This window comes from Lepidochelys kempii, chromosome 11 (assembly GCF_965140265.1).
Source record: "Lepidochelys kempii isolate rLepKem1 chromosome 11, rLepKem1.hap2, whole genome shotgun sequence".
Lineage (NCBI taxonomy): Eukaryota > Metazoa > Chordata > Testudines > Cheloniidae > Lepidochelys > Lepidochelys kempii.
In genome coordinates this window covers 70,839,242-70,866,790 of record NC_133266.1, presented here as the reverse complement: position 1 = coordinate 70,866,790, position 27,549 = coordinate 70,839,242, and the positions used below count along the sequence as shown (strand labels likewise).

Here is a 27,549-nt window from a genome sequence, read left to right as displayed (position 1 = left end):
ATGTGTCCATTAAAATGACCTGTGCTGCCCAGTGATGGTTCACGATAACATTTTTTTGTTAAACTGAAATATATTGGAAAAAGACCGGAGTTACAGAAGCACTCACCATTAGTGTTACAGTAGATACTAAAACTGTGCAAACAAACTACAGACTTCTGCAGAGCAAATGACTGCTTCAGAATAAGAATACCTTTTTATTATCCTCACTCTATATTCAATAATTTTTATTGAAAATTTTCATAACGTACAATTTTATTGTCTCTGGTTATAATTGAATAGGTGGTACCAGGTAGGCATTGAATGGCATGAAATCGTGAGTTTGGATACATCTTCATTAGTGATATTTTTTAAAAGATATTTCTAAATATTATGCGCCTGAGTTCTGTAGGGTCTAGCAATTTTGTGACATATTTGTGAAGACTGTTTAATCAGGCAATGTATACCATGTGAATGGGGGTCTGTTCTCCCCACATTCCAGCTCTTTGTTTTCCATTGATGAGTTGTTCGCACAGGCACTAATGGGAACAATGCTACGCTATTTTCATCCATCTACATTGGGCCTATCATATGGGCAAGTAAACCTTTTGAACTCTCTTTGCAGTTTGATGCTGTCCACATTGGCTTAATGAGTAAATAAAGCACAAATTTCATTCGCCATGCATCTTCCAGTGCCTCACATTAAAAATCTCCCTCTGTTGAAAGGTGATTTTTTTAAGCATTGACTAAAATTGGGAATGTGCCTTGAATTCTAATTGTGGTGGTCTTTGAAGAGGTTAATTGTTTGTGAAAGTGTAATTGAATGATCTGCAAATTGTATCATAACAGAATATTTTAGAATATCAGAAAAGATCGTTTTAAATGTTTTAAAGCCATCTATAGCTAGAAAGAGGAATTCTTCTTTTGATGCTGCTTTGGTAGATGAAAACATTTTTGTTCAATAGGAAACCAGCATCTTTTTTTGCTCATTTGAGATCACTTCTGGCAACATACTGATATTCATTCAAATATAAATGCCATGTTCACTTTGAAATGCAAATTGTTTAAAGAAAAATAGCATATGGTAGAGGTAAGTACCTTTTCAAATCAGCTCCTGCACTTTAGGGTTGTGAGTACAGCTAAAATTATTCTTTGGAAAGAAACTGGAGCCTTTGACACATTGAAGCTTGAACTAATCAAGGCTTCCCAGTAAGCATATACACATATCCATATCAAGGAAATAGTCCTGAGAATACACGGATTAGCATAGTAATTTAACTGCCCCCCGCTAATCAACTTAAGCAACCAGCTGATGCATATATGATGTATTTGAAGAAGCATTTTTTCAGAACACAGAATGGACTAGGTAGTTGACCATGTATTTCATGTTAATGTTGATATATTGAGAGGGACAGAGAGGGAGACAGATGTAAAAGTGCAGCAAGTCCTTGCTTCTAAGGTTTTTAGATACAAAGGCTTCATATTAGGTATTTTACCAGAATATTCAGAATCTACAGTGAACATTGTTGGCTCCATATTTTGAGCTTGCTGGCTTGTCTGCTAAGAGACTGCTATGATTCCTTGCCACTGGCTCTCTATCCTCACATGTAAAATTAAAGAAATATTGCTTCTTGAAGGTGGGAAGAGGAGTTTGCCTCCTGGAGGAGAAAAATGAGTAGGAGTGTTTCCTGAAGCTTTCTGTGGCAGAACAAGTCCATAAGAACAGCAGTTGGCATTAACAAGGCTCCATTTGGATGCAAGTATAATAGCATTGTTGTCAACTTGATACGACTAAATAAGTGTGTCCAGGCATGTTATAATTAACCTGAAGGAGGAGTGAAAAATGAGCAATTGATTGGAGAAATATTTAAGTTCAAATAAATAAGGTCGTCATTCAAAGATTGGTCCTGTGTCTGTTCAGAGCATGTTTGAGAAAACGCTCTATCTCTTATTCAGTTTTGTATAGATCAGCCTTTCTGATATGTCAATGACCACATAGGGACTTTTATGCAGTTTGATTTATTTAAAAAATTTTAGTGACCTCAGACAAGATTGAAAATTGTACTAATGCCTGTGATAGATTAAGGAGCTGTTCGGTTGCAAAATCAGGCACAAAGTTAATAAATTGTATTATTGGCCACAAAACAAAGCTGCATTATGGATCACCAAGAAGTTAGCTTCCCAGATCCTACCATATTTGCTCCCAACTATCCAAAATTCCTCATGAATCTGAATTGACAGAATTATTATATGATTCTCCTGAGTAATTCACTTTCTCTGTGGTGAAATTAATTTCACAGGCCAAATCATTGTGTTTCAAAATAAGTTCAAGGAATACATAAAATTTTGAACACTGCAATGTCAATATAAGAATCAACGTTATACATATTCTTTGTAAAGTTTTGCTCTTGTATCCCATCAAGGTTTAGAATGTGACTGGGCCTTTTTGTTCTAAATCTAGCTAAATGGCCAGAAAATGTTGACATTCAAAATATCACCTTTCTCCCCCACTCAGACACCCAATTCAGACTGATGGCAATATATTATTCAAGCAAAAGTGTTCAATAATTGTTTTCCATCTTTCCATGATCTCACAAAAACATTCCATCTTTTCTTGCACATACCAGTTTTCTCCTTCTCAATCTCTGCTATGAAGATTATTGCACAGGAATTCATCAAAAATAACTGTCCATTTTATTAGACATGGAATGAGAGATAGTTAAAGGTTAAAAATGGGCTTACATAGCATCACGCTTCAGTCCAGCATGTTGGATGCCACTTGTAAGGTCTTTGAGATGCCTTTCAAGGAGTTTATCAATGGGAAATCTAATTCTGCCTCTGAAAAATAATGCATTTTCAAAGCCATTTACCCATTGTATTCTAAAGGTGCTAAAATAGATGCCATGGTGAACAGGAATGCAGGATCACTCTGTTGCGGTGAATATCTGTCACCTTGAATAGGTGGTTTTGTTCAATAAAGCTAATTGGGAAGTTAAGATTAATGTAGATAGTTGAGAACAAGCCTAGAAAAACGCTGTAAACATTCTAAACAAGGCTTAAAACAAGTAAAATATAAAATATAATGCATGTAAAAATCTTTACCCCCCTCAATGGTCCAAACTTAAAATTAAGGGAACCCAAAATGATATGTGGATTGGGAGAAGGTACCATTTTGTTGTGTAAGGACTTTAATAAGGTGCAAATAGTTAAGGAGTTTAGAGTTTAATGCGATACAAATGTGGTTTCTGAGATCAAGGAAGTGCAAGTAGAATTGTTTTGTTTTCAGATGAAAGAAAAAGTGAAAAGACCTGACTTATTCATCCAGCTGCTTCTAAATAGGTACACCGTGACAGAATTTACCTGATTCCAAAACAAATAATAAAGATTTCTAGTGACCCTACTACTCGGGTCAGCAGCAGTCCAACTCAGTAATCCTCTTCTAACACAAGCTATAAACTAGGCATTATTTCATATATAAGAGAGGAGAATTTCTAATGTGCAACATCTAATGTCCCAAATTCAGCAGTTAGGAGGCATGATAATAGCACATGCTTCCACAGGTAGTATGGGCTATTTAAGCCATGGATATTAAATATCTTTGGTGTTATTATAGTCTGTTCTTTGAGATATGTGGGACCTCATATATCCCCTAGCTGTGGCCTGAAGACAAGACAGCACCATGGGCAGGTCAGAAAACCTTGGAGTGCCATGCTCGGAATGCAAGAGTCAACGACCAGGCCAGGGACCAATAAGCCTTACTGGAACATCAAAGCAGAACAAGACAGCTGCTAAGACTGTTTGACCCCCTAGTGTGACCAGACAAGCAGCAACATTTGCTCTTGACCCACATCCGATCTGCACGCCTTCTGTGAGTTTGAGACTGTTTGTTTTCAGCTGGGCTACTGGCTCACCTGTACTAAACTTTGCTGTGAAGAAAAGATCTGTGACCAAAGTCTTTAAATATAAAAACTCTAAAATCAGTTCTGAGGGAGTACATTTAGTCCTTAAAGGAAATGTGCATTTTATAGATGCCTACTCACTAAGACCAGAAAAAGATCATTGTGACCATCTAGTCTGACCTCCTACATAACACAGGCCATAGAATTTCACCAAGTTCTTGCATCAAGCCCATAACTTCTGGTTGAGCTAGAGCATATCTAATTGAGTGACTTTCTGTCTTGATTGAAAAGATGTAGTGATGTAGAATCCATCACATCCCTTGGTAAGTTGTTCCAATTGTTTATTATCCTTTCTGTTTAGAAAAAAAGATAGTGCCCTCTTACTAGTCTGAATTTGTCTAGCTGAAGCTTCTAACTATTTGATCTTGTGTTATGCCTTTGTCAGCTAGATTAAAGAGACCTCTACTATCATAAATCATTCCGTATAGGTACTTATGGACTTCAAGTTAAGTTGCCCCTTAACTTTCTCTTGTATAAATTGAGCTTCTTTAGTGTCTCATATAAAACAGGTTTTCCAGACCTCAGATCATTTTTGTAGCTCTTTTCTGAACCCTTACCAGTTTGTCAATATTCTTTTAAAAGTCTGGACACAGGATTGCTTAAGATCTCACCGATGCTGTAACCAGTGATAACATCTCCATACATCTACTCAGTATTCCCCTGCTTATACATCCAAGGATAGTATTTTCCATTTTAGCCTCAAAATCATACTGGGAGTTCATGTTCAGCTGGCCATCCACAATGACCCTTATGTCCTTGTCACTCACTGGTTTCCAAAATACAGCCCCTTTTCCAGTAAGTGTGACTTACTTCATAACCTCCTAGATATGACCTTCCATTTAGCTGTATTAGAACATAAGTGATCCCAGCTTATCGTGTGATCCAGATCGCTCTATAGAACTGATTTGTCCTTATTATTTACCACTCCATTAATTTGTGTTATCTGCATACCTTACCAGCAATGATTTATATGTGATCACTGATAAAGTATGGAATAGCACTGGGGCTAGGACAGATTTCTGTGGGACCCCATTACATACATAAAGCAATACAGCTTAGCCTTTCTCCAGCTCCCCCACATTTGCAAAATAATAGCACAATAATGTGATGATGAACTAAGTGATTCACAAATTAGTAGTGTCTGGTCTCTCTGGTATATGTGTCCCTATGTGTCTGATCTGCATAAGATAGGAGTCCGATACAGCTCACAATCACAGAGTTTGGCTTTTTCCTTCAAACTGTAAAGAATCATCTTTCAGCTCTGGAAGTTCCTGGTGTGTCAGCCAAAATGGAGTTGTCACAATAGTATTTTTTTCTCATTAGCAACTTTTTGACTCACGTTTTTTTCCCAGGCTATAAAACCTGGAGGAAAAGTGTGCTGATATTGTATCATCAGCTGGAGTGCAGAGAGATTCATTTGGAGGAAAAGTATTTCTTTAATTAGAAAGAATGCAAAAAACTGTGTGTGTGCTCTCTTTTAGTGAGACTTCAGTCAAGATGTGGGGTTCTAGTCTGAATCTTCACCACATATGTGCCGTTTTGTGAGCAAGGTTTCATTGCTGACCTTCACATGTGTACCGAATGCTTTCTTAGAAAACACTGGCACAGGACGTTCAGATACTAGCCTTAGTAAAATGCATTAAATGTGTTTGTTCAAACAGGCTCAAAAGAAGTGTTCACCTGTTGTAGTTTTAACTTGTGACCAGTGTAATAGATGCCAGTCTGATTATGGAGATCACATGGGTGAAAGGATGACTTGGAAAAGGGGATTAGAGAGGAAGTCCAGTGGTAAAGGTACTGGCCAAGGCTCAGGAGAACCAGGTTCAAATACATGCTCTACCATAGGCTTCCTATGTGAATTTGGGCAAGATATTTAGTCTTTCTCTGCCTCAGTTCCCCATCTGTAAAATATCTCCTGGTTATGTTGAGGATAAATTCATTAAAGATTATTGCATCTGAAGAAGGGAAGTTTTTACCCACAAAATCTTATGCTCAAATAAATCTGTTAGTTTTAAGGTGCCACTGGACTCCTTGTTGTTTTTGCGGATACAGACTAAAACAGCTACCCCCTGATTAAAGTTTGAGGTGCTCAGATCTTATAGTAATGGAGGTTATAAAAGTACCATAGACAGATTGTGTTTGGACTCAGGGAAGCTATCTCACAAACTCTAGTGAGCACAAAGTACTTCACAAAGCTCTACTTTCTTTCAAAACACTGCTGTTGGGAAAAGTCGTGATGATGGAACTGGGAGTCAGGAGATCTGGGTTTTATTTCCCACTCTGCCACAGTCTTCCTCCCTAAGCTTTGGTCATTTAATCTGTGGGAAAAGTGGGAAGTAATAGTAGATAATAATTAACTTCCTCACAAGAGTGTTGAACCTTAATTCACCAAAGTTTCTGAACTCATCGATGGTTGTCCAATTGAAAGTGCTATGGAAGCGCAAAATTTTCGTGTGAAAGTATCTTAAAAGTGTGTGTGTGTGTATATATACACATAGAATAGAGTGAGTCTTTAATAGCAAAGGATGGCAAGGTGCTTTACAAACTTTACTAATTGTGTACTGTGTGTAGGTTTAGATGACTTTGCTTCTAATTCAGCTCTTCTGGAAAGCCATTACTAGTTATTTTGTCTTTGGATGAAAATACTAAATGCTTTAAATCTGTCTATAAAAGTATTATTCTTAAAACCATTTAAACCTTACTGTAGGATAGCCTGAACAATGGATTCACAATGTCCGCTGTGTTTTGGTAAAGTCTGCCATGAAGAGATTGCAGCTATTAGAACATTCTTACAAAAATCAAACTAACACTTCAAAAATATTTTAAATTTGTTTAAAAAGTAATTTCTAAATCAGTAATGTAGTATACGATTAAAAACTAAACGTCAGAGTGATATTTCTAGTGCATGGCAAACACAAGAACAGAAAAGGTAGACTGAGACCACTGGAAGCCTAAGTTCATGGAGAGGGTTTTATTTATGTTTTGTCAACTAGATCACTGTTCAGCTATTTTTAATGCTGTGAATCCCATTTCCTCCATTAAACTTTTTACTGAACTATTACTGTCACAGCCCTTATGGATCATGAAATCACTAAACCCATTGCTAATTAATATACAGTGTTTAAGGTTATTGTTCATATTATCTTTTAACAACCAACCAATTTAGGAATAAAGAGTATGCTGTTGCTTAACAAGAAGTGACTTTTTATAATGAACAATACATTGGTGTTGCCTCCATGTTGGTGATAGTTAAAAGTCTGTGGAAGATGGGTTTTATAGTTGATTTTATGCTACTACTACCAGTTTATTTACTGGCACTGTAGATTTTTCAATTTTGGCTTTATTCAGCGGCGGGGTTACTCAATTAAAATAATTGAATTAGGATAAGAGGGTTTGAAGTGTCTCCATTTGATGTAGTTATTACACGTTTTGTATGTTAGAGTTATGTTTAGAGGGTCATGTTACATTTTCAGGACTTGCTTTTTTAAGAGTACAATGGATGGTTTGCTTAATGCTTATTAGTTTTTAAGGATTAGCTTTTTTCCACGTGGCTTTTTTTGCACTAAGCCAACACTCCCCAAAGCCTGCTAGGTGGTACGAAGGACTAGCTAGGGCAGTGCAGAGGATATATAAACTAAGATGTTCAGGCTTTTAACAACATAAATCAGGGATGCACGTATTTCCATTTTCTAGAAAAGGGTCCGGGGGAACTCAGCTTCCAAAAGTTTAGAGAACACTGCACATTAATGAAATTAGTGCTGTCTCTGCTCTGCGGTACTATTCTCCTTAATGTAAATCAGCATTATCTTGTACAGTAACATGATTTGTTTGTTTGTTTCTAGGAAATGTGACTACCAGTACATCTGTGTCTCAGATGGCAAGTGGGATCAGTCTAGTCTCCTTCAACAGTCGCCCCGATGGTATGCATCAGCGCTCCTACTCAGTTTCCAGTGCTGACCAATGGAGTGAGGCGACAGTCATTGCAAACTCTGGCATCAGCAGTGGTAAGAGACAAGTTGGGGGTTTTTTTGTAGAGCTCTTCTTTGAGGACTCAGGTCACTCATCTGGGTACATTGACCTAAGCAAAGCTGCAGCCATTTAAACAGAACAAAAAGGATGAGAAAGAGGCAGAACATCATAAATTAACAAAACGTCTCTTCCTGTGGCATGGAAAGGCTAGGAGTGCTATGGAAGCAGCAAACATGACTGCACGACGAAGGAGATGCCTTGTGTTGTCAACTACCCCATGCCTGAAATTTCACATAGGCCCAAAATTATTAAAAGCATAGCAAAGTAAGGGTTGCTTTCTAAGTGCATAGCTTCCAAGGCATCTTCACTGCATCTGTGTATGGAGGTACACAGTTCTTATACCCTTATTCCCTTTGTTTATGGTCTTAAGTGTTGAACTATTTATTATTTTATTTTTATTGTTGTAATTGGTTAGCTGTAGGCAGAGCCAGCCTTTGGAATGTGTGAATCCTGCAGCCACTGTCTCCATAACCTCAATTGGAGGAATTTGTAAATGTCAGAACTACTCTATTTACTTTTTTAAAGATGTTTCTAGCCATCTCTGTTGTGAAGAGAGCCTTGAAAATGCTGACCAATCATAAGGGTTGCAAGTTTGTCATAGTGATTTGTCCAACAAAATCACAGGGTATATTCATGATTTTCATATAGCCACTTAAGGATTGTCTGTGGGGCCAACAGATCAGTTGTCATTGATATCTTGATTTCTGAAAAGATCCCAGACCAATTTGATGTTGCGTCAAAGGTGTTGCCTGAGCTGCTACAAGCTCCCTATGAACTTGTCGCAAACTGTTTGCAGTTGAGCTTGTTCCTCTACTAAACACACATTGTGGGCTTTGTCCTCAAGGGGGAATGTCTGAATAGCATGAAAGGTGCTGTGGTCCAGTGGACTACACATAGGATTGAGAGCAAGGGAGTCCTTTATTCCAATCGTAGGTCTAACACATAATTTGTCTGTGACCTTGGTCAAGTCACTTCCTGCCTTATTAGTCCCATCTGTAAAATGGGGCTATACTACTTACGTCACATGGTGAGTTGTGAAGATTCCATTAATGTTAGTAAAGCACTATTCAAGTGCTAAATTTGTAGTACTTCAAAGAGAGACAAGGAGAAGCACCATGGAGAGCCCACGAAAGTAATGGTGGAAGTAATGGAATGGAGAAATAAGAATGTGGAAAGCAAAGGGAACCTTGAACAGAGTAAATGGAGGAAGGGTATGGACACCATGGGATGAAGTGACTATGAAAGAGAATTAGAGAAAAAGAAACTGCTGCTTTTGAGGCTATTCCTTAAAATAGTGACAATTGTAAGGATCTCAGAAGGACACATTTTGTGGCACGTGTGCGCACGAACACAGCTGTGGCTGTTTTGGGTGTATCTGCTGATCTTAGCTTTTGTCTATTATCTGGGCAAGCCCTACAGCACTCATGAGTGTGTTATCTATGCTGGTATGAAAAAGAAGCCTTCCCTTTCTCCTACACCCAGTTACATTTTATACTTCTTATAGTAAGGACATCTAATTCTGTTTTATGACTAGGCAATCATATGTAATTACTTCTGAATCATAAGAGACAACAGCCAGGGTCAGCTGTACTACATTTACTCAAAGGACACAGGAAGACTGAGAAGTAAATAATGATAGAAAAATCGTATTTGCATCATTTCCTGCTTTGCTTTTACATTTTGAAAATACTGGGAGAACTTCTTTTAACTAAGTCAGTGCTTAGTGGACAGTCTTAGACAAACAAATGTCAACATAAACATTAACTATTGTGATTGATTAAACTACTTCAAAACTCAAACATGATTCATCTCCATCAGCGTATCCTCTTTCACTTAGATTGTAGAATTTATCCTTTATGCTGGCAGTTGACACATGAAAAACCCTTTTTAATTTCAGCTTTTTTGCCCCAATAAAAGGTTTTGAATTTTAGAATCATAAAAAGATAATGCTGTGAAAGCAGCAGGGATAGGGAGAAGCTAAGCATCTTTTGGAATTCAAATGCCAGTGTACTGGAGAATATGCCTGCTTATTGTCACATGGTTTTATTGTAGACAAAATAACATATTGGGATTCAATTTTTCTCTGAACCTTTTTTCACATTAAATTAATACTTTGTGTGGCTCCGGAGAACTTTTCAAAGTCTTCCTATCCAGACCTTTGGTTTCCTGGGGCTTCTGTCTTTTAAGCAGCTGTGAACATCTCCTAATTAGATAAATTACTTTGTAGTGGGCAGAGCCACAAAACAGGAGGTGCTGGTTAAATTAAAGGGGAAAAAATAGAAAAATCCATTCTCTGAAATGGAATGCCCCACTGCTTTATGACTATTACTGTTGTAAGGTTTTACATTTAAGTACCTGAGGTTTAAAATTAAATGTCTAATATAATTTGGCTCTGATAACAGGAAGCCTGTGACTGCCCTTAGAGAAAAATCTAGACAGCTTAGTTCAATGTTTCAAATTGCTGTCTGCTTGAGAGTGAGCAAATCATAGATTTGGATCGCTATTTAGCTAAATACCACATGCTGCTCAACATAATTTTAAATGCAGTAACATGTTCGTCTTTAAGTTTCTGAATTTAGAAAGACTGTTCCAGGACTACATGAAAAATTAATTTTTTTACCTTTTTTCTTACTCTTGTAAGTGTTTGACAGAAGTAATTTTAGCTGCAAGAGAATAAAAACGGGGGGCAGTAAATCCCCTGTCTGGGAACCTCTTGTATAGATTCTTTATGGACCTAGAATTGATCTACTTGTCAGATCCTGATGTAGCTTAAACTGTTTATCACCCTAATGGCAGAAGTAAGACCATGAACATAAACTTATAATCCTCTGCGAAAGAAATTGGTGTTTGCAGTCAATGAAGGAGCAGCTTAGGTGTACTGATAGATTTAGAACAATTACCTCTGCAACAACTATTGGCTGATGGGTTTTTTTGAATCTGATTGGAAGCCTGAGATTTTTTTCTTTGATTAATCATTTTCTTGATGGATAATTTTCTTTAGAGGTGTAATCTGTGGCTTTACACTCCTGAGGATAGGAGGGTCATATAGTCTCTGGGGAGCTATTCCTAACTTGCTTAGTTGTTAAATTTTACTTCAAGACAAGATCCTTTCTGTGTGCTTCACACATGCTTTTAGTGGAGTAAATACTGACTCTGTTCATCTAACCATCAGTTCCATTTTTTTTTCTTGGCACAGGAAGGAAGTACACACCCACTTTTGCATTTTCTTCTGCAAATTCAGTTCTAGTTTTCTCTTGCTTAGTATTTAGACTTCAGAGTTCTTGTTGTTTGTATTTTATTTTTTATATTGTAAAAATGGAAATAGCTGTATTTCGCTGGGCCTATGAATTTTTGGTCAATCATTGGCTGTTACTCGAATTATGAAGTATCTCAAGCTTGCGTAGGAAATTCAGTCTTCCAGAGGAAGATCAGTTGATATTACTAGCACTTTATAGAATCACTGGTGAATACTGATCACATCTGTTCTCCATTACATACAAATTATAGATCTTAACAGAGCTCAAGAGAGAGAAATTCCGTGATCTTAATAGGACGATCTCTTTTGATAAAAGGTGACCATAGCCAATTTTATGAGATCAGGAAACTAAGTTCTCCAGACCTCATTAACAAAAGGTTGAACATTCTTTTCCATCCCAAGATATGCAGTGCAACTCATTCATTCTCTCTTCTGAGAAGTCCATTCACCCTCTTTTCTGAGAAGTTAGGATTTAAGGTTTGATTTGTTGGAGTGTGTCCCAAAAATAGTATATTAGATACTCTTTCCATTTCAAGAGTAACAAATGTTTATATATAATAATAGTAGTAATAATACCTAGCTCTTGCATAAGTTCTATTGCCTCAAACTAGATTAATTCACATGCAGCCGGGTATTTGTACTCTGCTTTTATGGAGCATCACATACATTTCTAGTATAAATGATTACCGTATTGTCACATGCCATCTTCTTGAATGCCATCTGCATATATTTTATCTCTGAAAGATGGTTTATTGTATTTACAGTGTCATCTCTTCAATAACTTGTAGAAAGCACAACACCTAGTTTCTATTCAGTCTCTAGCAGTTTGGTGTTATCAGAGTTTATCAACCTCAAATTAAGATCCTGCTGTGCCAGGGGATATAAGTGGTATTTTGAGCTTCTACGTTCATGCAAGCATTACCCAGGTTACTTTTCTGATGGCAGTCACTTTGTCTCGTACAATTAGTGAGTTATGGGCTCTGAAGACCTATGGTACATTTGAAGAGAGAGGTTTGGCTTTGTGTGCGCACTCAGGAAAATTCTTCTGGCCGTAGTTTCAAAACTCAATTTTGAAGGTGAACTGGAAAGATTTTAGTTTTAAAGAATGATTTATAATCCCAAATCAATACAAATCCCAAAACAAAGTTCGAGTAAGGTAGACTATATTGTATTTTTAATACATTCACAAAGCTTTTCAAAATTAGTTCCTCTGTGACTTATCTGCTAAGTCCTGCATACAAGATTTGGTACGTTCCCTATAATAGTTAGTATCATCACAAAACCCTCTAAAATAATGCTGGGATTCCTGTTTCAGGTGGTACTCTCATCAACAGTTGCAGAACACGTATAGAATCCTGAACTCAAGTATCAAGTAGTAAACAGAGGAGGCATGGATTTTCAAATCTTTTCTTTTAAAATGCAAATGTGGGGCTTTTTTACTTTGTTGAAACACACAGGTCAGGTTACTGCTTTCTGGTTTTCAAATTAAATGTTTACATTTTGCTTTCAAACAAGTATTGCAGTGCCATTATTTTCTAATTCTTTCTAGCTTTCAACTTAGGGGAGCTTTGTTCTGCAAATTAGTTGCATCAACAGAGTCTCTTTGAAAAGTGGGGAACGCCATTAGAGAATTAATCCACCATTTTTGTTTTTCTGTAAGAGTGGAACAGAAAGTAAGCCTCTGTCCAAAAGAACCCTTTCTGATAACCTATCAGTGTTCATCTGTCACTGTTGCACCGTAGTAGCAACATTGAAATTTGAAAGGGCATGTCACAACTCAATCAATCATGCTGCAGCATCAACAAGACAGGCTTTGGTCAGTCCCACCAGATGAGATCTGCAAGGCTGCAACATGGTATTTTGGCCATACATTTTCCAATCATCATTACAATATTTTTCTGTGGTAACAAAAACAAAACAACAACAAAGATTTAAGGTTTGGGCTATTACCTAGCTGAGTGCCTATATCTTCCCTATTTCTTAATTTGCTTTTTATCTGCTATAAGATACGTTGTTAATCATAATATAAAGAATGATCTAAAGAAAATGCTTAGCTGCTGCTCAAAAGGGATAAGTCTTGATTAAGGCCTTAGTCAAAGAAGTTTACTTATATCTGACACTTCTTAAGAAAGATTTTCTTCCTTCGCTATTCATCTAATAGCAGATGAGTGGTGGCTGGTTATATTACCATGCAGTACTTATCTTTCCATCAGAAAGAAATCTCTCTTGGTTTTCCAGCAATATAAATCCTACAGCCAATTTTCTTTCTCTTTAGAGAAATGAGATGGTTTTACGTAGAGTTCTGTGCATGTTGTGGTATTCTCCCATTTAACAGTTGGTTAGCGCTCTGGAGTTTACTGTAGTGTCAATTATTTTTAACTTATAAAATTCACTGCTTATCACTGCATATACAAATATAAAAATAATTTTAAATTGTTGTTTATCTTAAACAAAAAGGAAAGAAACAGTATGCAAAGAAAAAATCTCTACATACAGACTCCCTTCTCACTACAAAGCAAACCACTCCCTGCAGAAAGTCAGTGTGTCAGAATAGCAGGGAAAACAAATTCCACAATCAAGATCCCTCTACTAAGAACATCATGAAGCCATGGGCTAAATTTTCCAAATTGACTAGTGAGATACCATCAAGGGACTTAATAATTACAGGACAGGTGTTCAGCACATTCTGAAAACCAGCTCCCTCACTGAATCTGAATACAGACACCTCAAAATTGGGGCACCCAGATTCACTAGTCTCTCTTGGAAAATTGTATCTCTCATGATCCAGCCAACTACAACTTATGTGGCATGCACGGAACACAGGCTAATCTCTTGGGTATCTAAAACTCTAACCATATAGTGACAACAACGTCAGCACCTTCACCCATATGTGAAAATTATTGGGAAGCCCGTTCAGTTTTTGTGGATGTGACATCTTCTCTGCAGCTAATAGTGCCTAACTGGGAAACAGCCACATTCTGTATTACTTCTAGATTCAGAATGCTCTTAAAATTTAGCCCCAAGTAAAAACCATTGCAGTTCTCCAACCTGCAGCTATCCAAAATAAGGATAGAGATGTCAAAATCCAGACTTAAGGGGTATAATTGCAAAGGTGCAGATAAAAAAAATGCTTTTGGTCTCTCACATCACTGGGATTCCCAGAACAAATTGTGAATTACTTAATTAAAAAGCGGCTCCTTCCTGATCTCAAAAGAGGACAGGAACTATCCTTACCATATGTTCGAGATCCTTCCCCCAACCCCTAGTCATCATCACCAACTTGTCCAGATTACCCTTCAGACAGTTCGCTCTCGTCCAGATTGCATTTCTCACCAGGCATTATACCATCTATCTAGGTGCTATATAGGGTCCTCATCACTATAGTATCAGAGCACCTTGCTAAAGTACAGACTCTTACTTCTGTGTTCTTATGGGAGTGACATGCAGCAGCTCATATCATTTGCATATTCATGGTCTTGGCTACATATAATGTCATACTTTCCCTTAGCAGCATCACATATGTGTTAAACTGAAGGGGGCCACAGAATAGAGCCCTGCAGAAACCCATAAAAGATGTCAAAAAATAATCTGTAGAACTGTTTGAGAGGGAAGAAACAAGACTGGTTCAGAACTAAAAGTTACTTAGAATCAAAAGCGGCTAACACATACAGAGAAAAGTCATCATGGATACCAGATCATTGTCCACTAGCATGAGATCACCAACCAACAGGGCCAGTGCGATCTGTATCATGCCTAGGCCTAAAAATAGATTGAGATAAATGAAGGAAATCTGAGAGCTCCAAAGTTCACTGCAGTTGCCTGATTATAATTTTCTCATGATCTGTCTGGATAAGGAAAAATTAGTTAATGGCAGTAACACATGGTGGTTCCTTGAGTAAGTCCCTGATGACTTAAATTAAGTGTAGCAAAGTAGCCTATCTCTCTATAGGAATCTCAGCCAACTGGAAATCCAGTGCTTCCCAGTTGCTTTTCACAAGCCCTGAAGACCATTGATCCAATTGGCAGGTTGTATGCTAAGCTCCCTGAGTAATTCTAGAATCTCATTGAGGAGTTTCTGCCAGCTTCACTTAGTGTCAATGCTATATTTGTGCTCTCCACACATGGAAAAGGCCCGGGCTGGGACCACTAAATCCTGGAAATAAATGCATGTCTACACAGATGGTCTCAGTGAAAAGGCTTTGGCTTTTGACGATGAGTTGATGTTCCAGGAAAGAGGATTACTGTGTTGGGGGGGGGTCCGTCTATCAAATACTGGGAAGAGCATCTTTGGACATCGTCTGGCTAACCTTATAGGGAGGGCTTTAAACTAAGTCTACGGGGGGTGGTGACAAAAATCCAGCCAATGCACATCTAGGCTTCAGTAATGAAGACAAGGAAAAGGGGCAAATTTCTGGACAAGTACTTGAAACCACCATTGCATTAAAAAGGCAAGAAGGAAAGCAACAGGGCGGTCTGCACAATATCTTCGATGCCTGTATACAAATGCAAGGAGTATGGGGAACAAGCAGGATGAACTGGAAGTCATAAAATATGAAGAAAATTATGACTTAATTGGCATTACAGAGACTTGGTGGCACATCTCCCATGATTGGAGTACCAGCATTGAGATATAGCTCGTTCCGGAAGAATAGGTATGAGAAAAAAGGAGGCGGCATTGCACTATACGTCAAGAATGAATACACTTGCTCAGAGGTCCAAGAGGAAGTGAGCGACAGACCTACTGAGATTCTCTGGGCCAGGGTAAAAAGGGGAAAGAATAGTAGTGATATTATGGTGGGGGTCTATTATAGACCACCCAGTCAGGAAGAGGAAGTGGAGGAGTCATTCTACAAGTAGGTAACAAGATTAGCTAACACACATGAGCTAGTATTAATGGGGGATTTTAACTTCCCTGATATCTGTTGGAAGACTATTACAGCAAAACATAATACATCCAGCAAGTTCTTAGCATGTGTAGGGGACAGCTTTCTGATTCAGAAAATTAAGAAAACAACTAGGGGGACATCCATTCTACATCTGGTTTTGACGAACCAGGATGAATTAATTGAGAACGTGAAGGTTGACAGAAACTTGGAAGTGATCGTGATCTGATGGAATTCATGATCCCATGGAAAGGAGAACATGACAACAGCAAAACAAGGACACTGGAAATCAGAAAGGCAGATTTCAGCCAACTCAGAGAGACAGTAGGCAAGGTCCCATGGAAGCGCTAATTAGGAAGAAAACGTGTCGATAGGGGCTGGCAGTTCCTAAAAGATGTAATACTAGAGGCTCAACATCAAGCTATTCAATGCAGAGGAAAGAGAAGACGACCCATGGGAGGCCAGTTTTGCTGCGCAAGGGTTTTTTTAGCAATCTAAAAACCAAAAGGGATACATCTAGGGAATTGAAGGTGGGGTATGTCACCAAAGTAGTACATATGGGAATAGTGCAAGTGTGCAGGGATAAAATCAGGAAAGCTAACGCAAAGAATGAGTTGGAGCTGGCAAGAAATGTTGGCGGCAACAAGAAAGCGTTCTTCAAATATGTCAGACAAAAAAAGAAAAATCAGGCATGGTATGGGTCCTCCGCTCAATGGAGAAGGTGGACTGGTAACGGAAGATGATAGGAAGGGTCAGTACCTACTTTGCTTCTGTCTTCTCACAAAAAATAAAATGTGACCAGATGACTAATTACCATAGACAATAAAGGGGAAGGGATTCAGATCGGGATAAGTAGAGAACACGTCAGAGATCTTCTGACCAATTTGAATTCATTCAAATCAGCGGGGCCTGATGCTATTCATCCCAGAGAATTGAAGGAATCAGCTGAAGTGGAGCCACTGGCAATAATATTTGGCAAGCTCATGGATGACAGGAACGGTCCCGGAAGACTGGAGAAGGGCTAATGTAGTGCCCCACTTTAAAAACAGGGAAAAGGAGGATCTGGGAAATTACAGACCGGTAGGCCTGACTTCGATAACTGGGAAGCTACTAGAACAATGTTATAAAACATTCAATTTGCAAATATCTGGACGGGGTAATCACTATCAGCAAGCATGGATTTACTAAAAACAAATCATGCCAAACCAGCTTGCTTTTCTTTGACAGGGTAACTGGTTTGGTGGATAGGGGGAACGTGGTGAACATAATATACCTGGACTTCAGCCAGTCTTTTGACACAGTCCCACACAGCATTCTGATAAATAAACTGGAGAAATGTGGGCTCAACAGCAGATACATAATTGGTTAAACAAGTGTGAACAAAGAGTGTGGAATAAATGGAATTATTTCAGATTAGAGGGAGGTCTCAAGTGGGGTTTCACAGGGATCTTTTCTGGGTCTGGTGTTGGTTAACATCTTTATTAATGACCTTGATGTAGGAATGGAGAGTATATTGATCAGATTTTCAGATGAGACAAAGCTGTGGGGGGGGGGGTTACAAGTACTTTGAAGGATAGAGCTAAATTTCAGAGGGATCTTGATAAATTGGAGAACTGGCTTATAGACAACAAAATGAAATTCAACAATGACAAATGTAAGGTGCTACGCTTAGGGAAGAAAAACCAAATGCACAAGTACAGAATGGGGGATAACTGGCTTGGCGGCAGCATGGCTGAGAAGGATCTAGGAGTTGTGGTGGATCACAACCTCCACATGAGTTAGCAATGCGATGCTGTTGCAAAGAAAAGCAAATGCAATTTTAGGTTGCATTAACACAAGCATAGCATGTAAGTCACAGGACGTGATAGTACTGCTCTACTCAGCGCTGGTTAGGCCTTAGCTGGAGTACTCTGTCCAGTTTTGATCACCACTGCATAGAAAGGATGTAGAGAAACTGGAAAGGATCTAGGGGTGAGTGACAAAGATGACCAAAGGGATGGAACACAAGCCATACGAGCAAAGACTGAAGGAACTGGGTATGTTTAATTCGGAAAAAGAGGAGATTTAGGGGGGATATGATTGCGGTCTTCAAATACTTGAAAGACTGCCATAATAAAGGTGGAGAAAAGTTGTTCTCTCTTGCCACAGAGAACAGGACAAGAGGCAATGGGTTCAAACTACAAAATAGGAAGTTTTTTTTAGATTTAATCTAAATCTGCTAACTGTAAGAACAGTAGGACAGTGGAACAGACTGCCTAGGGAGGTTATAGAAGTTCCTTCACTGGAAGTTTTCAAAAGGAGGCTGGAGCCGTGTGTCTTGGGTGGTTTGACACAGGGTTAGACTAGATGACCCTTGCAGTCCCTTCTAACCCTATGATTCTATGGATCTGCTGCCCAAATAGTGAGTAAACCTGTTCTGATCTGATTCATTTTGTAGATGAAAAATTCTTCCAGTAAAATTTGTTTGAGCAGAAGCAGCCAATATTTCCTAAGTTGGTAACCATTAAGAACATTTTGCTGAATGTTGCTCTATATTAACAGGGGATCACAAAAAACAAAAGTGTTTTCCGTCAACATCCCATCATAGGACATCAAGGACTTTATCTATGTTATTTGTAAAGTACCTGTTATCACGTTATCTAGGCTGAGTCTACTGCAATTCATTTAACTTGAAAGATGACTTCCACTATTGGCACTCTGCCCCTCTGTTTCATCTAGGGCAGGTCATGTGTTAACCTCATGATTTCTTTCAAAAGAGAGATGTATAGAAAGCAGGTTCTTAGGAGCCACACCAATTGTGGAGGGAAAAAGATCATCCTAATACACTATCAGTAAGGCTACGATTTTGTCATGGATGTCATGTCAGGGGTCGGTCCTGGGGCCGGTTTTGTTCAATATCTTCATAAATGATCTGGAGGATGGTGTGGATTGCACTCTCAGCAAATTTGCGGATGATACTAAACTGGGAGGAGTGGTAGATACGCTGGAGGGCAGGGATAGGATACAGAGGGACCTAGACAAATTGGAGGATTGGGCCAAAAGAAATCTGATGAGGTTCAATAAGGATAAGTGCAGGGTCCTGCACTTAGGACGGAAGAACCCAATGCACAGCTACAGACTAGGGACCGAATGGCTAGGCAGCAGTTCTGCGGAAAAGGTCCTAGGGGTGACAGTGGACGAGAAGCTGGATATGAGCCAGCAGTGTGCCCTTGTTGCCAAGAAGGCCAATGGCATTTTGGGATGTATAAGTAGGGGCATAGCCAGCAGATCGAGGGACGTGATCGTCCCCCTCTATTCGACATTGGTGAGGCCTCATCTGGAGTACTGTGTCCAGTTTTGGGCCCCACACTACAAGAAGGATGTGGATAAATTAGAGAGAGTCCAGCAAAGGGCAACAAAAATGATTAGGGGTCTGGAACACATGAGTTATGAGGAGAGGCTGAGGGAACTGGGATTGTTTAGTCTGCAGAAGAGAAGAATGAGGGGGGATTTGATAGCTACTTTCAACTACCTGAGAGGTAGTTCCAGAGAGGATGGTTCTAGACTGTTCTCAGTGGTGGAAGAGGACAGGACAAGGAGTAATGGTCTCAAGTTGCAGTGGGGGAGGTTTAGGTTGGATATTAGGAAAAACTTTTTCACTAGGAGGGTGGTGAAACACTGGAATGTGTTGCCTAGGGAGGTGGTGGAATCTCCTTCCTTAGAAGTTTTTAAGGTCAGGCTTGATAAAGCCCTGGCTGGGATGATTTAATTGGGTATGGGTCCTGCTTTTGAACAGGGGGTTGGACTAGATGACCTCCTGAGGTCCCTTCCAACCCTGATATTCTATGATTCTATGATGTTTTTAGTAAAAGTTATGGACAGGTCACGTGCAAGAAACAAAAATTCACAGAAGCTGTGACCTGTCCCTGATTTTTACTAAAAACATCCCTGACAAAATAGGGAGGGAGAAGGGTCAAGCACCCTACCCCGCTGCATGCAGTGGCTGGGAGCTGTGGTCCCCTGCCCCTATCCCGTGGCTGGGAGCTTGGGGGGCAATCCTCCACCACCCTGAAGAGCTGCGGGGTGGGGGTGTTCCCTACAGCAAATGGGAACTGCGGGGGAGGCCTGCACCGGCGGCATCTAAGCTACACGGGGCTGGGGGAGCACTGGGGGAGCTACAGGGGTGGTCCTCCGCCACCCATGGCAGCCGGGCTGCTGCAGTGCCCCAGTGTCACAGAATGTGTGACTTCCAAGCCCTCCGTGACATAATCGTAGCCTTAACTATCAGTCCTTCAGTAGTGAGTCACCAGCTGCCAAGTTTAGACTAATCTTAATGTTGAAAAGTTTGAATAGGTGTTTTGGAATTTGGCTTTAAAAATAACGTTTTGGATTTTTGAGTGTGTTCTCCTCTGTGGCATTTTGGAGTAGCACAGCTGCGCAGCGCCGCAGATAGGTATTTTCTGTAACTTTACATAGTGTGGCTGTTTAACTATGGAATTGCACAACACAGCTTTGTACAGTTTCACAGTGCTACCGAAATGTACCTTCCTTTTTTGTCTTCTAAAATACCCTAGAATATTAAATTTTTTAAAAAAAAAGAAAATATTTTTTCAGACTGTACGTTTGAAAACAAAAAAGGTAGGAAACGTGAATGTGTTCCAGTAATTTCACCATGGCCACCTTAAGTATATATAAGCATTTTGTTTACTGTGAAGGTTGCTGAACGTTTAACTCAGAGTTATTTACAATGTGACCAACTCAACTTTGCTACTAGAGACTTAAAGCTTTTCATTTCTTGACATTTTGGTATCCAGATTTACAGCCTTAATGTTGATTTAATGTGAATTTTTCCCTTTAGTTTAGCTTAAGATTTAAACAGAAATGACGGAATTGCGTGTGGCATATGCCATCTGGCTGGAAAAGTTTCCTGTTTATTTTTCCTCTGGATTATTAATTAATACTGGTTTAATTTGACTTGATTATCTAGATAGGTTCAATACATCAGTCTCTTTTCTACATATAGTTAAATTTGTTTTCCCGCCTTCCTCAGAAAAATTACTCCTTTTATTATGCAGAATATGAACTATTGCTTCCCAAGATTTAGTCAGAATTGTGAATGTTCTCTATATCAGGCCTTCAAGATTATATCCCAGAGAGATCATAGGATTCTGACCTTTCAGGTAAAAGGTTAGTGCTGCAGTGTACTGTGCATGCAATTTAAACACCACCAAAACTTGGTACTTATAAAGTAAGGAAAGTGGAAATCTGGCACTGGTATCCCTAGAAAGAGGGAGCACTTTTAACTTCAAGTTCTGTGAAAGCAACTGTCTGCTTGTGTGACTTCAACTACAAGATTGTTCTTTGTAGCTCAGACACTTGACATTTGAGAGATACAGTACTTAGAAGATTATAAAATACCTTCAGTTTTCAATTTCTGTATTAATATTTGTCAAAAGTTAAAGGTCAGTATTGAAGGTGATAATCCTACATACCATATACATTAATGTATTCATCAAAAAGGGAATATTTTAATCTCATTTGTGTAAAAAAGATGGTTTAATTTTTTTAATGGTTTTAATCTTCGAAAGATATGGCCATAGTTTGTAATATGGTTTTATTATGATGCCATTGTCAGGTTAGCCACCACCTAGTCTGAGATATAGTTTCAGCTATGATGGGGGGTTTTTCCACCTCCTTAGGAATAAACATTAACTATGTCCTTAAATTCCCTACAATATATATGCAGTAGCAGGTACTTCATTGTGGTGTTTAAATTCATCAACAGTAGAAAAGACAAATCTTTTGGCAATAGCTGTTAAATCTTAGCTGACTGTATTTTTATCTGAGGATATATTTATGCATTCTGAAGGGATTTCTCTTTATAAATCATAATCAGAAGGAAATAAGTATGTGAAACTCCTTCCTAGAATACTGAAGTTGTAGAGGATTTTTTGAATAGGAAGATATTTGTAGTAGTTATGGATTGTGTATGCCAAAGGCCAAAATTTCACATCCCCCTGCTGAGCAAATCATTATCATAAGAAGAAAATGTGGGGCTTTTAAACTCCGCTGGTGGTTTCAGCAGAGTTTATAAACTCCATCCATTTCACAATTTTGGTTCAATGACCTTGCCTTCATCTTTGCCAGTGGAATGAATAAGCTCTCCAGCCCAGTAGGTTTGGATTTTTCATCAGTTCTGTTTGAAATAAATGTGGAGAAATAAAATACCAAATTTTCGGTTTAGCTAATATTCAGGTTTAAGTTTAAACACACAAAATCGGGGAGCAAAAGGATTATAGTTCTGACAGTATGTAAATTCCCACCCTTAATGTTATAAAGTATAAGATTTTTTTTTCTGTATTTTCATGTCTATAGTTTTGCATCTTGATAGGTATTTATAGGTATGTTTTAGAAGGTAGGTCTGATTAGAATCCCAGCAATATAATATAGTACAACACTTTGTTGTGTTAGTTTCTGGGTAAAGCATGTTACAAGTATATTTGATGCATTTCTTTCCTCCCAGGCTTAATGAAGTTTCTGTTCCAATTAATAATGGGAGAGTAGTTGTTTCATCAGGCATGTCTCTTTGCAGGCTTAGTTTCTTTCCAGTCTAGATCACAGAGCTTTAGGTGGAAGGTCACCATGTATACCTTACCTATGGAATCCAACACTTCAAAGCTTCTTCATATTGTATACAGTTCAAGGAGCGAAAGAGACCTGTGTGCTAAATCTGATACACTGCTCCTTCACAACCTTGTGATTGTTAGGGCACAGGTGAAGCACAGAGATTGGGACTTCCTGCAGATGGAAGAGCATCTCTTTTCAAGTTGCTGGACCCTTCATTTGTTGCAATTGATACCATCACTTAACTCAGCAATCATGGTGTGCTACCCACAATCCAGGCTGGTGTAAGAGATAAAATATCCAATTTCAGCATCTCTCAGCAGAGATACTGTGCTACTGTTTCTCCTGGTGCAGGGCTTTCATAGAGCAAGGAGGGAACTCTTGAGGGCTGGGAATTCAGGACTAGCACTTCTTTCAACTTAAACACTCAAAAGAGCTAGTAATTTCTGCAAAGGTAGAATGAATAAGTGATGCAGTCCAAAAAAAATCTGCTTGCCAATGACCATTATGTACTGTTGTATAGCATCGGACATTTATAGAAAGAGAACGAGGATGTCATATCAGTAAAACTCAACTTCTTTCTACTAAGTGCAAGATACTATAATTGACAAGTAAAAGACAAGGTTCAACTAATTTGAATCAATTAATTGTATCTATTTAAAAGTGTAATTTTGTTTGGATCCAACCCTGCTCAGCTGTTTTGGAGCTCGTACAGTGGCACAGAAGCCATGTTTGTTTTCTAGTTTGAAAAGAGTTCAGTTGGTGTCTCTTCCCGTATTTCCTTTATTTTCTGATGCTTATGTTCTTGACATACATTACCAGAAGGATCTTAACCTTTTTCTACCTAGCATGATGCAAATTAGCTGCTTGTTCGTTATATAGCAGTTGCTCAGCTTTAATTGTAACATGTTAATAGTAAATGTCTCTTGATTTTGAAACACTTCTCATTTAAGTCCTGTGGGCGGACAATTAAGATTGTCCTAACCTCTTCTCAATTACCAGTGCAGTTTTTGATGCTGGAGGTTATCCATAGGTTATATGGAGGGTAGGATAATCTTGTGATTAAGGAATAGGTCTGGAGTCAAGACACCTGGGTTCTGTTCCTAGCTCTCACGGATTTCCTGTGTGACCTTGAGAAAGTTACTTCATCTCTTTTGGCTTTTATTAGCCCATCTTGTAAAGTAAGGATAATATTTTACTAAATAATTATTTAGCAAGGCATGCATTAATATTTTCAAGTGATTTGAATAATGTTTGCTGTTATTAAAGCACTTGCAGTGACAGCAATAGTTAGATTACAAAAGAACCCCCCAAGACTTGCTTTTGTTAGGAGTCTGCCAGTGTTGCCATTATAAACCCCGTATTTTAGAAGGTTGAAACTTAGCAATAAAAATGTGCTTTGCATGGAAATTTGGTAACTAAGGTTTCCACTCAAAATTTTTTCTCTACATTCAGGTGTTTATAAGATTAAAGGAAGGCAAAACAAATAATATTGCGGGGTTTAGAGGTAACTGACATTCTAGAATTGTCTTTAAAGAAAATAACACAAAGCTTGTTTTGTTTATAATAAATATTGTGGGAAACCCATTGTACAGCAAACAGCCAGAACCCAGATTGAACCAACCCACAAGGGCTCACTGATGCCAAATGCATCTAGAATTGAATAGCTGCTGCTTTCTCAATCATCGTCCCTTAAAAGGAGTTGTTTATGAGTTGGCAGTATTGGCATGTACACCATCATAAGAAAATTTGAGGAGGGGACAGAACTCTGCATACTTGAAGTTGATCAGTATTGTTGTCTTGGTGAGCAAAGGGTTAATAATGTTTGTCAGTAATTGCTTCACAATTCCATCACTTCCTGTAAACACTGAGAATGGGCAAAGGTCAGATCTTCAAGGGACAGATCTCAAGGAATGCAGAAGACATCCTTCACAAGATTAAATAGAAGCAGCCCATTGTGAGCCGACAGTTCTCAGAATCTAAAAGCCTGGAGATGATCTAGGTTATCCATAAAACACAAAGCAAATTCGTCATAATAATCTGTTGAAGGAACACATTACTTACAGATGTTTATGGCTAAGGATAGGAAATGTCTCTTGGCCTTGGTCATATAATCTTCTATATGCTTGAAGATGATCAAACCACCAGTGTCCTAGACGTATCCCTCCATCTGCATCCCAGCTGCTTCCACTCCTGCAGATCACCATTAACCTATGGGTGTCTCTGGGTATAAGAAGATAATGTGTTTATAAATAAGGAGACGTCGAGCCCCCAGGGCAGCGATAACAGCTGTTGCTAAGCTGCTCCACCCCCTGGCTTCAAGCCTTTTTAGGTGTGCCTCATGACCATTGAAATGCAGGGGTGACGGACAACCCAGCCAGCATGGATGACATGGACACCAAATATCAAACAAGACTCTCAAGAGAGCAGAGTCAGAAAGGTCAGTTCTGTGGGGCCTCTCCTCACCACCTGGATGAAATCCAAAGTCAGTTACATTCAGGAGAGTTGTGAATGCGTCCTTCTGAGCAGATTCCATGTTCACATTGATATCTCAGGGGACAGTATTCCACAACGACTCGAACACTAGTACGAGCACCTACTCAGAGGGCTAAGTTCTGAAACTCTTCATATAACCTCATGATTTATATATAAGCAGGACCATAAATTTTGGTTCTACCTAAGAGCACAGGTAAGAATCGTTTGCTTGAATAAATGAATTTCCACCATTCGTGGTCCTTTGAATAACTTCCCATTTCTTCATTCTGTATAAAGTTGGTGACCAGAACAAGCTATGCCTATAGTGTCTGTCATCCACCCAATGAATGTTCAAGGCAACACTCTGTGATAGAATCATGAAGAGTGCTGGACAAATTCAGAATAGATCTGACACTGACCAACCAAAACATCATACAAGAGGAATCTGAGTTATCTGTTAATGGTCTATGTGGAGGCGATGGAATTTACCTTGAGATGCTGTGGTATCTTAAGGTATGTCTGGCTTTTTAAAGGGCTTTTTAATTGCAAGGTGGGAGGATCCCAGAGCTTGGGTTGCAGCCCAAGCCTGAGCGTCTACACCACAGTTAAACAGCCCCTTAGCCTGAGACCCGCAAGCCCAAGTCAGCTGGCATGGACCAGCTCCGGGTGTCTAATTGAAGTGTAGGCATATCCTCAGAACATCTGAGACTTACCTCTCCTTAGAGAATCACACTACTTGCTCATTTTCCTCATCTGCCCAAATCACTTGTCACTCTTGATCACACTACATGGAGCATTCAACACATAATGGCAAACAAGGCAAACACAAAAATGCTTCAATGTAATATAGAATAAGACAAGTCTCCAAACTCAACTCTAGGAGTTGATTTATATGACATTAAGGATCTGAACTAAATCATATACATGGTAGTAATTCAGAGTGAAGGGCTGGAATTTTGTCCTTATTCATCTCTCTGATGCTAAGTATCAGAGGCTCTCCAAAATGTGGCTGATCTTCACTGCTCATGCTTGTTGCGATATCTCAGTACAGTAGGGTGAGTTAGGGATGGATTTGTTTCCTGTTGGTGAAGAAAGGAACATCATTTCCTGATCATGATGCAGTGAATTTAGTTTCTTGGTTAGTGAGATTTTAAACTAATTTAAGTGATACAATCTTTAACCTCCAACTTCTCCTGCCGACCCTCAGATTTCCAGGGGCCGAGTGGTCTCATACCAGTGCTGTAAAAATTTATCTTTGGGGCAGGAGACTTTTGGAAAACAACCTACTCAGATAAAAACTTGCACACTTCATTGTTTACTTTCATGAGTCCTTTCAGATGTTCAGAAATCACAGGTCAATTGGAAATGAGATCTTAAATAGAAGTGCCTTAGTGTTCCCTCCATATGAAATAATTTGCCTAGGGGTTTTCCTCCACAAAAGTCACTGAAGACAGTCATTCTAATGTGTATACTTCAGTTGCAAGACTATTTTTCCTCCCACAAATCTGCCAATAAGGTAACATTATACTTCCGTGTTTAAATGATCCTTGTGTTCTAAACTTGACTCCATGTCTTTTGCTCGAGGCGTGCAAGAATATCTCAAAAGCTACAGCCACAGAAGTAGGGAGATTTGTGTTGTCAAAGAGAAATACTTGTTTTTCTTATTTAATTGAAATTGCCATTAGAGGAAGAAAAGGCTGTCAGTAACTTGGGCATTCAGTGGGGCATTCTGTACATGACAGGATAGCTTTGTGATTTATAGGCTCTAGGCATGAGACTGGAAAAATGGTAGATGCAATGGAAAAAGAATACTCCTGAGGCTCTTTCATCTCCATCAAGCTCAGAGCTCTCTCTTAATTTCTTCAAGTGCAGCAGGTTAATTTAAACCCTCTACAGCTTGAGTGTGGAACCTCATTCAGTTAAACAATGACCATCTGCCCAGTACCTAATTCCATTACAGATTTGACCTACACCCAACTTAAAAATTTGTTCACCTTATTTCTTTGTCTCCTTCTTATAACCCCACCCCACCCTGCAAAAAAAAAAAAAAAAAAAACTAAATGGCTACCCTGACTTTTACCAAAGGACAATTTTATCAGTTTCTTGCTTTAAGTACAGTCACCCATACCTCCCTGCCTGACTTCAGCAGCAGCTGCTTTGATATCATTGCAGCATCCCTTTAACTCAAGTTTGAGGCAGAATGGGAATATAAAGAGCTTGATAGAACATTTATGGTGATCGGTGTAAAGGGACACTATAGAGCATTGGATTTCACAGTCAGAAAACCACAGCTCAGGAAAATGGGTCTGAAATATAACTATAGACGGTTTTAGTCTTGTTCTTCCCTCTTTAAATAAAAAGGTTGCTG

The 27,549-nt window shown here is 38.9% G+C and overlaps 1 protein-coding gene across 8 annotated transcripts in view; it reads left to right on the top strand.

The window, feature by feature from the left end:
• AGAP1 (ArfGAP with GTPase domain, ankyrin repeat and PH domain 1) overlaps positions 1-27,549 on the top strand; it is a 694,100-nt gene that overhangs the window by 496,529 nt on the left and 170,022 nt on the right. For all 8 annotated transcript variants that reach the window (XM_073306802.1, XM_073306800.1, XM_073306804.1 and 5 more), the window contains one exon: positions 7,778-7,939. In XM_073306802.1, the coding sequence (XP_073162903.1) occupies positions 7,778-7,939 (162 nt within the window). The remainder of the gene's footprint in view (positions 1-7,777; positions 7,940-27,549) is intronic.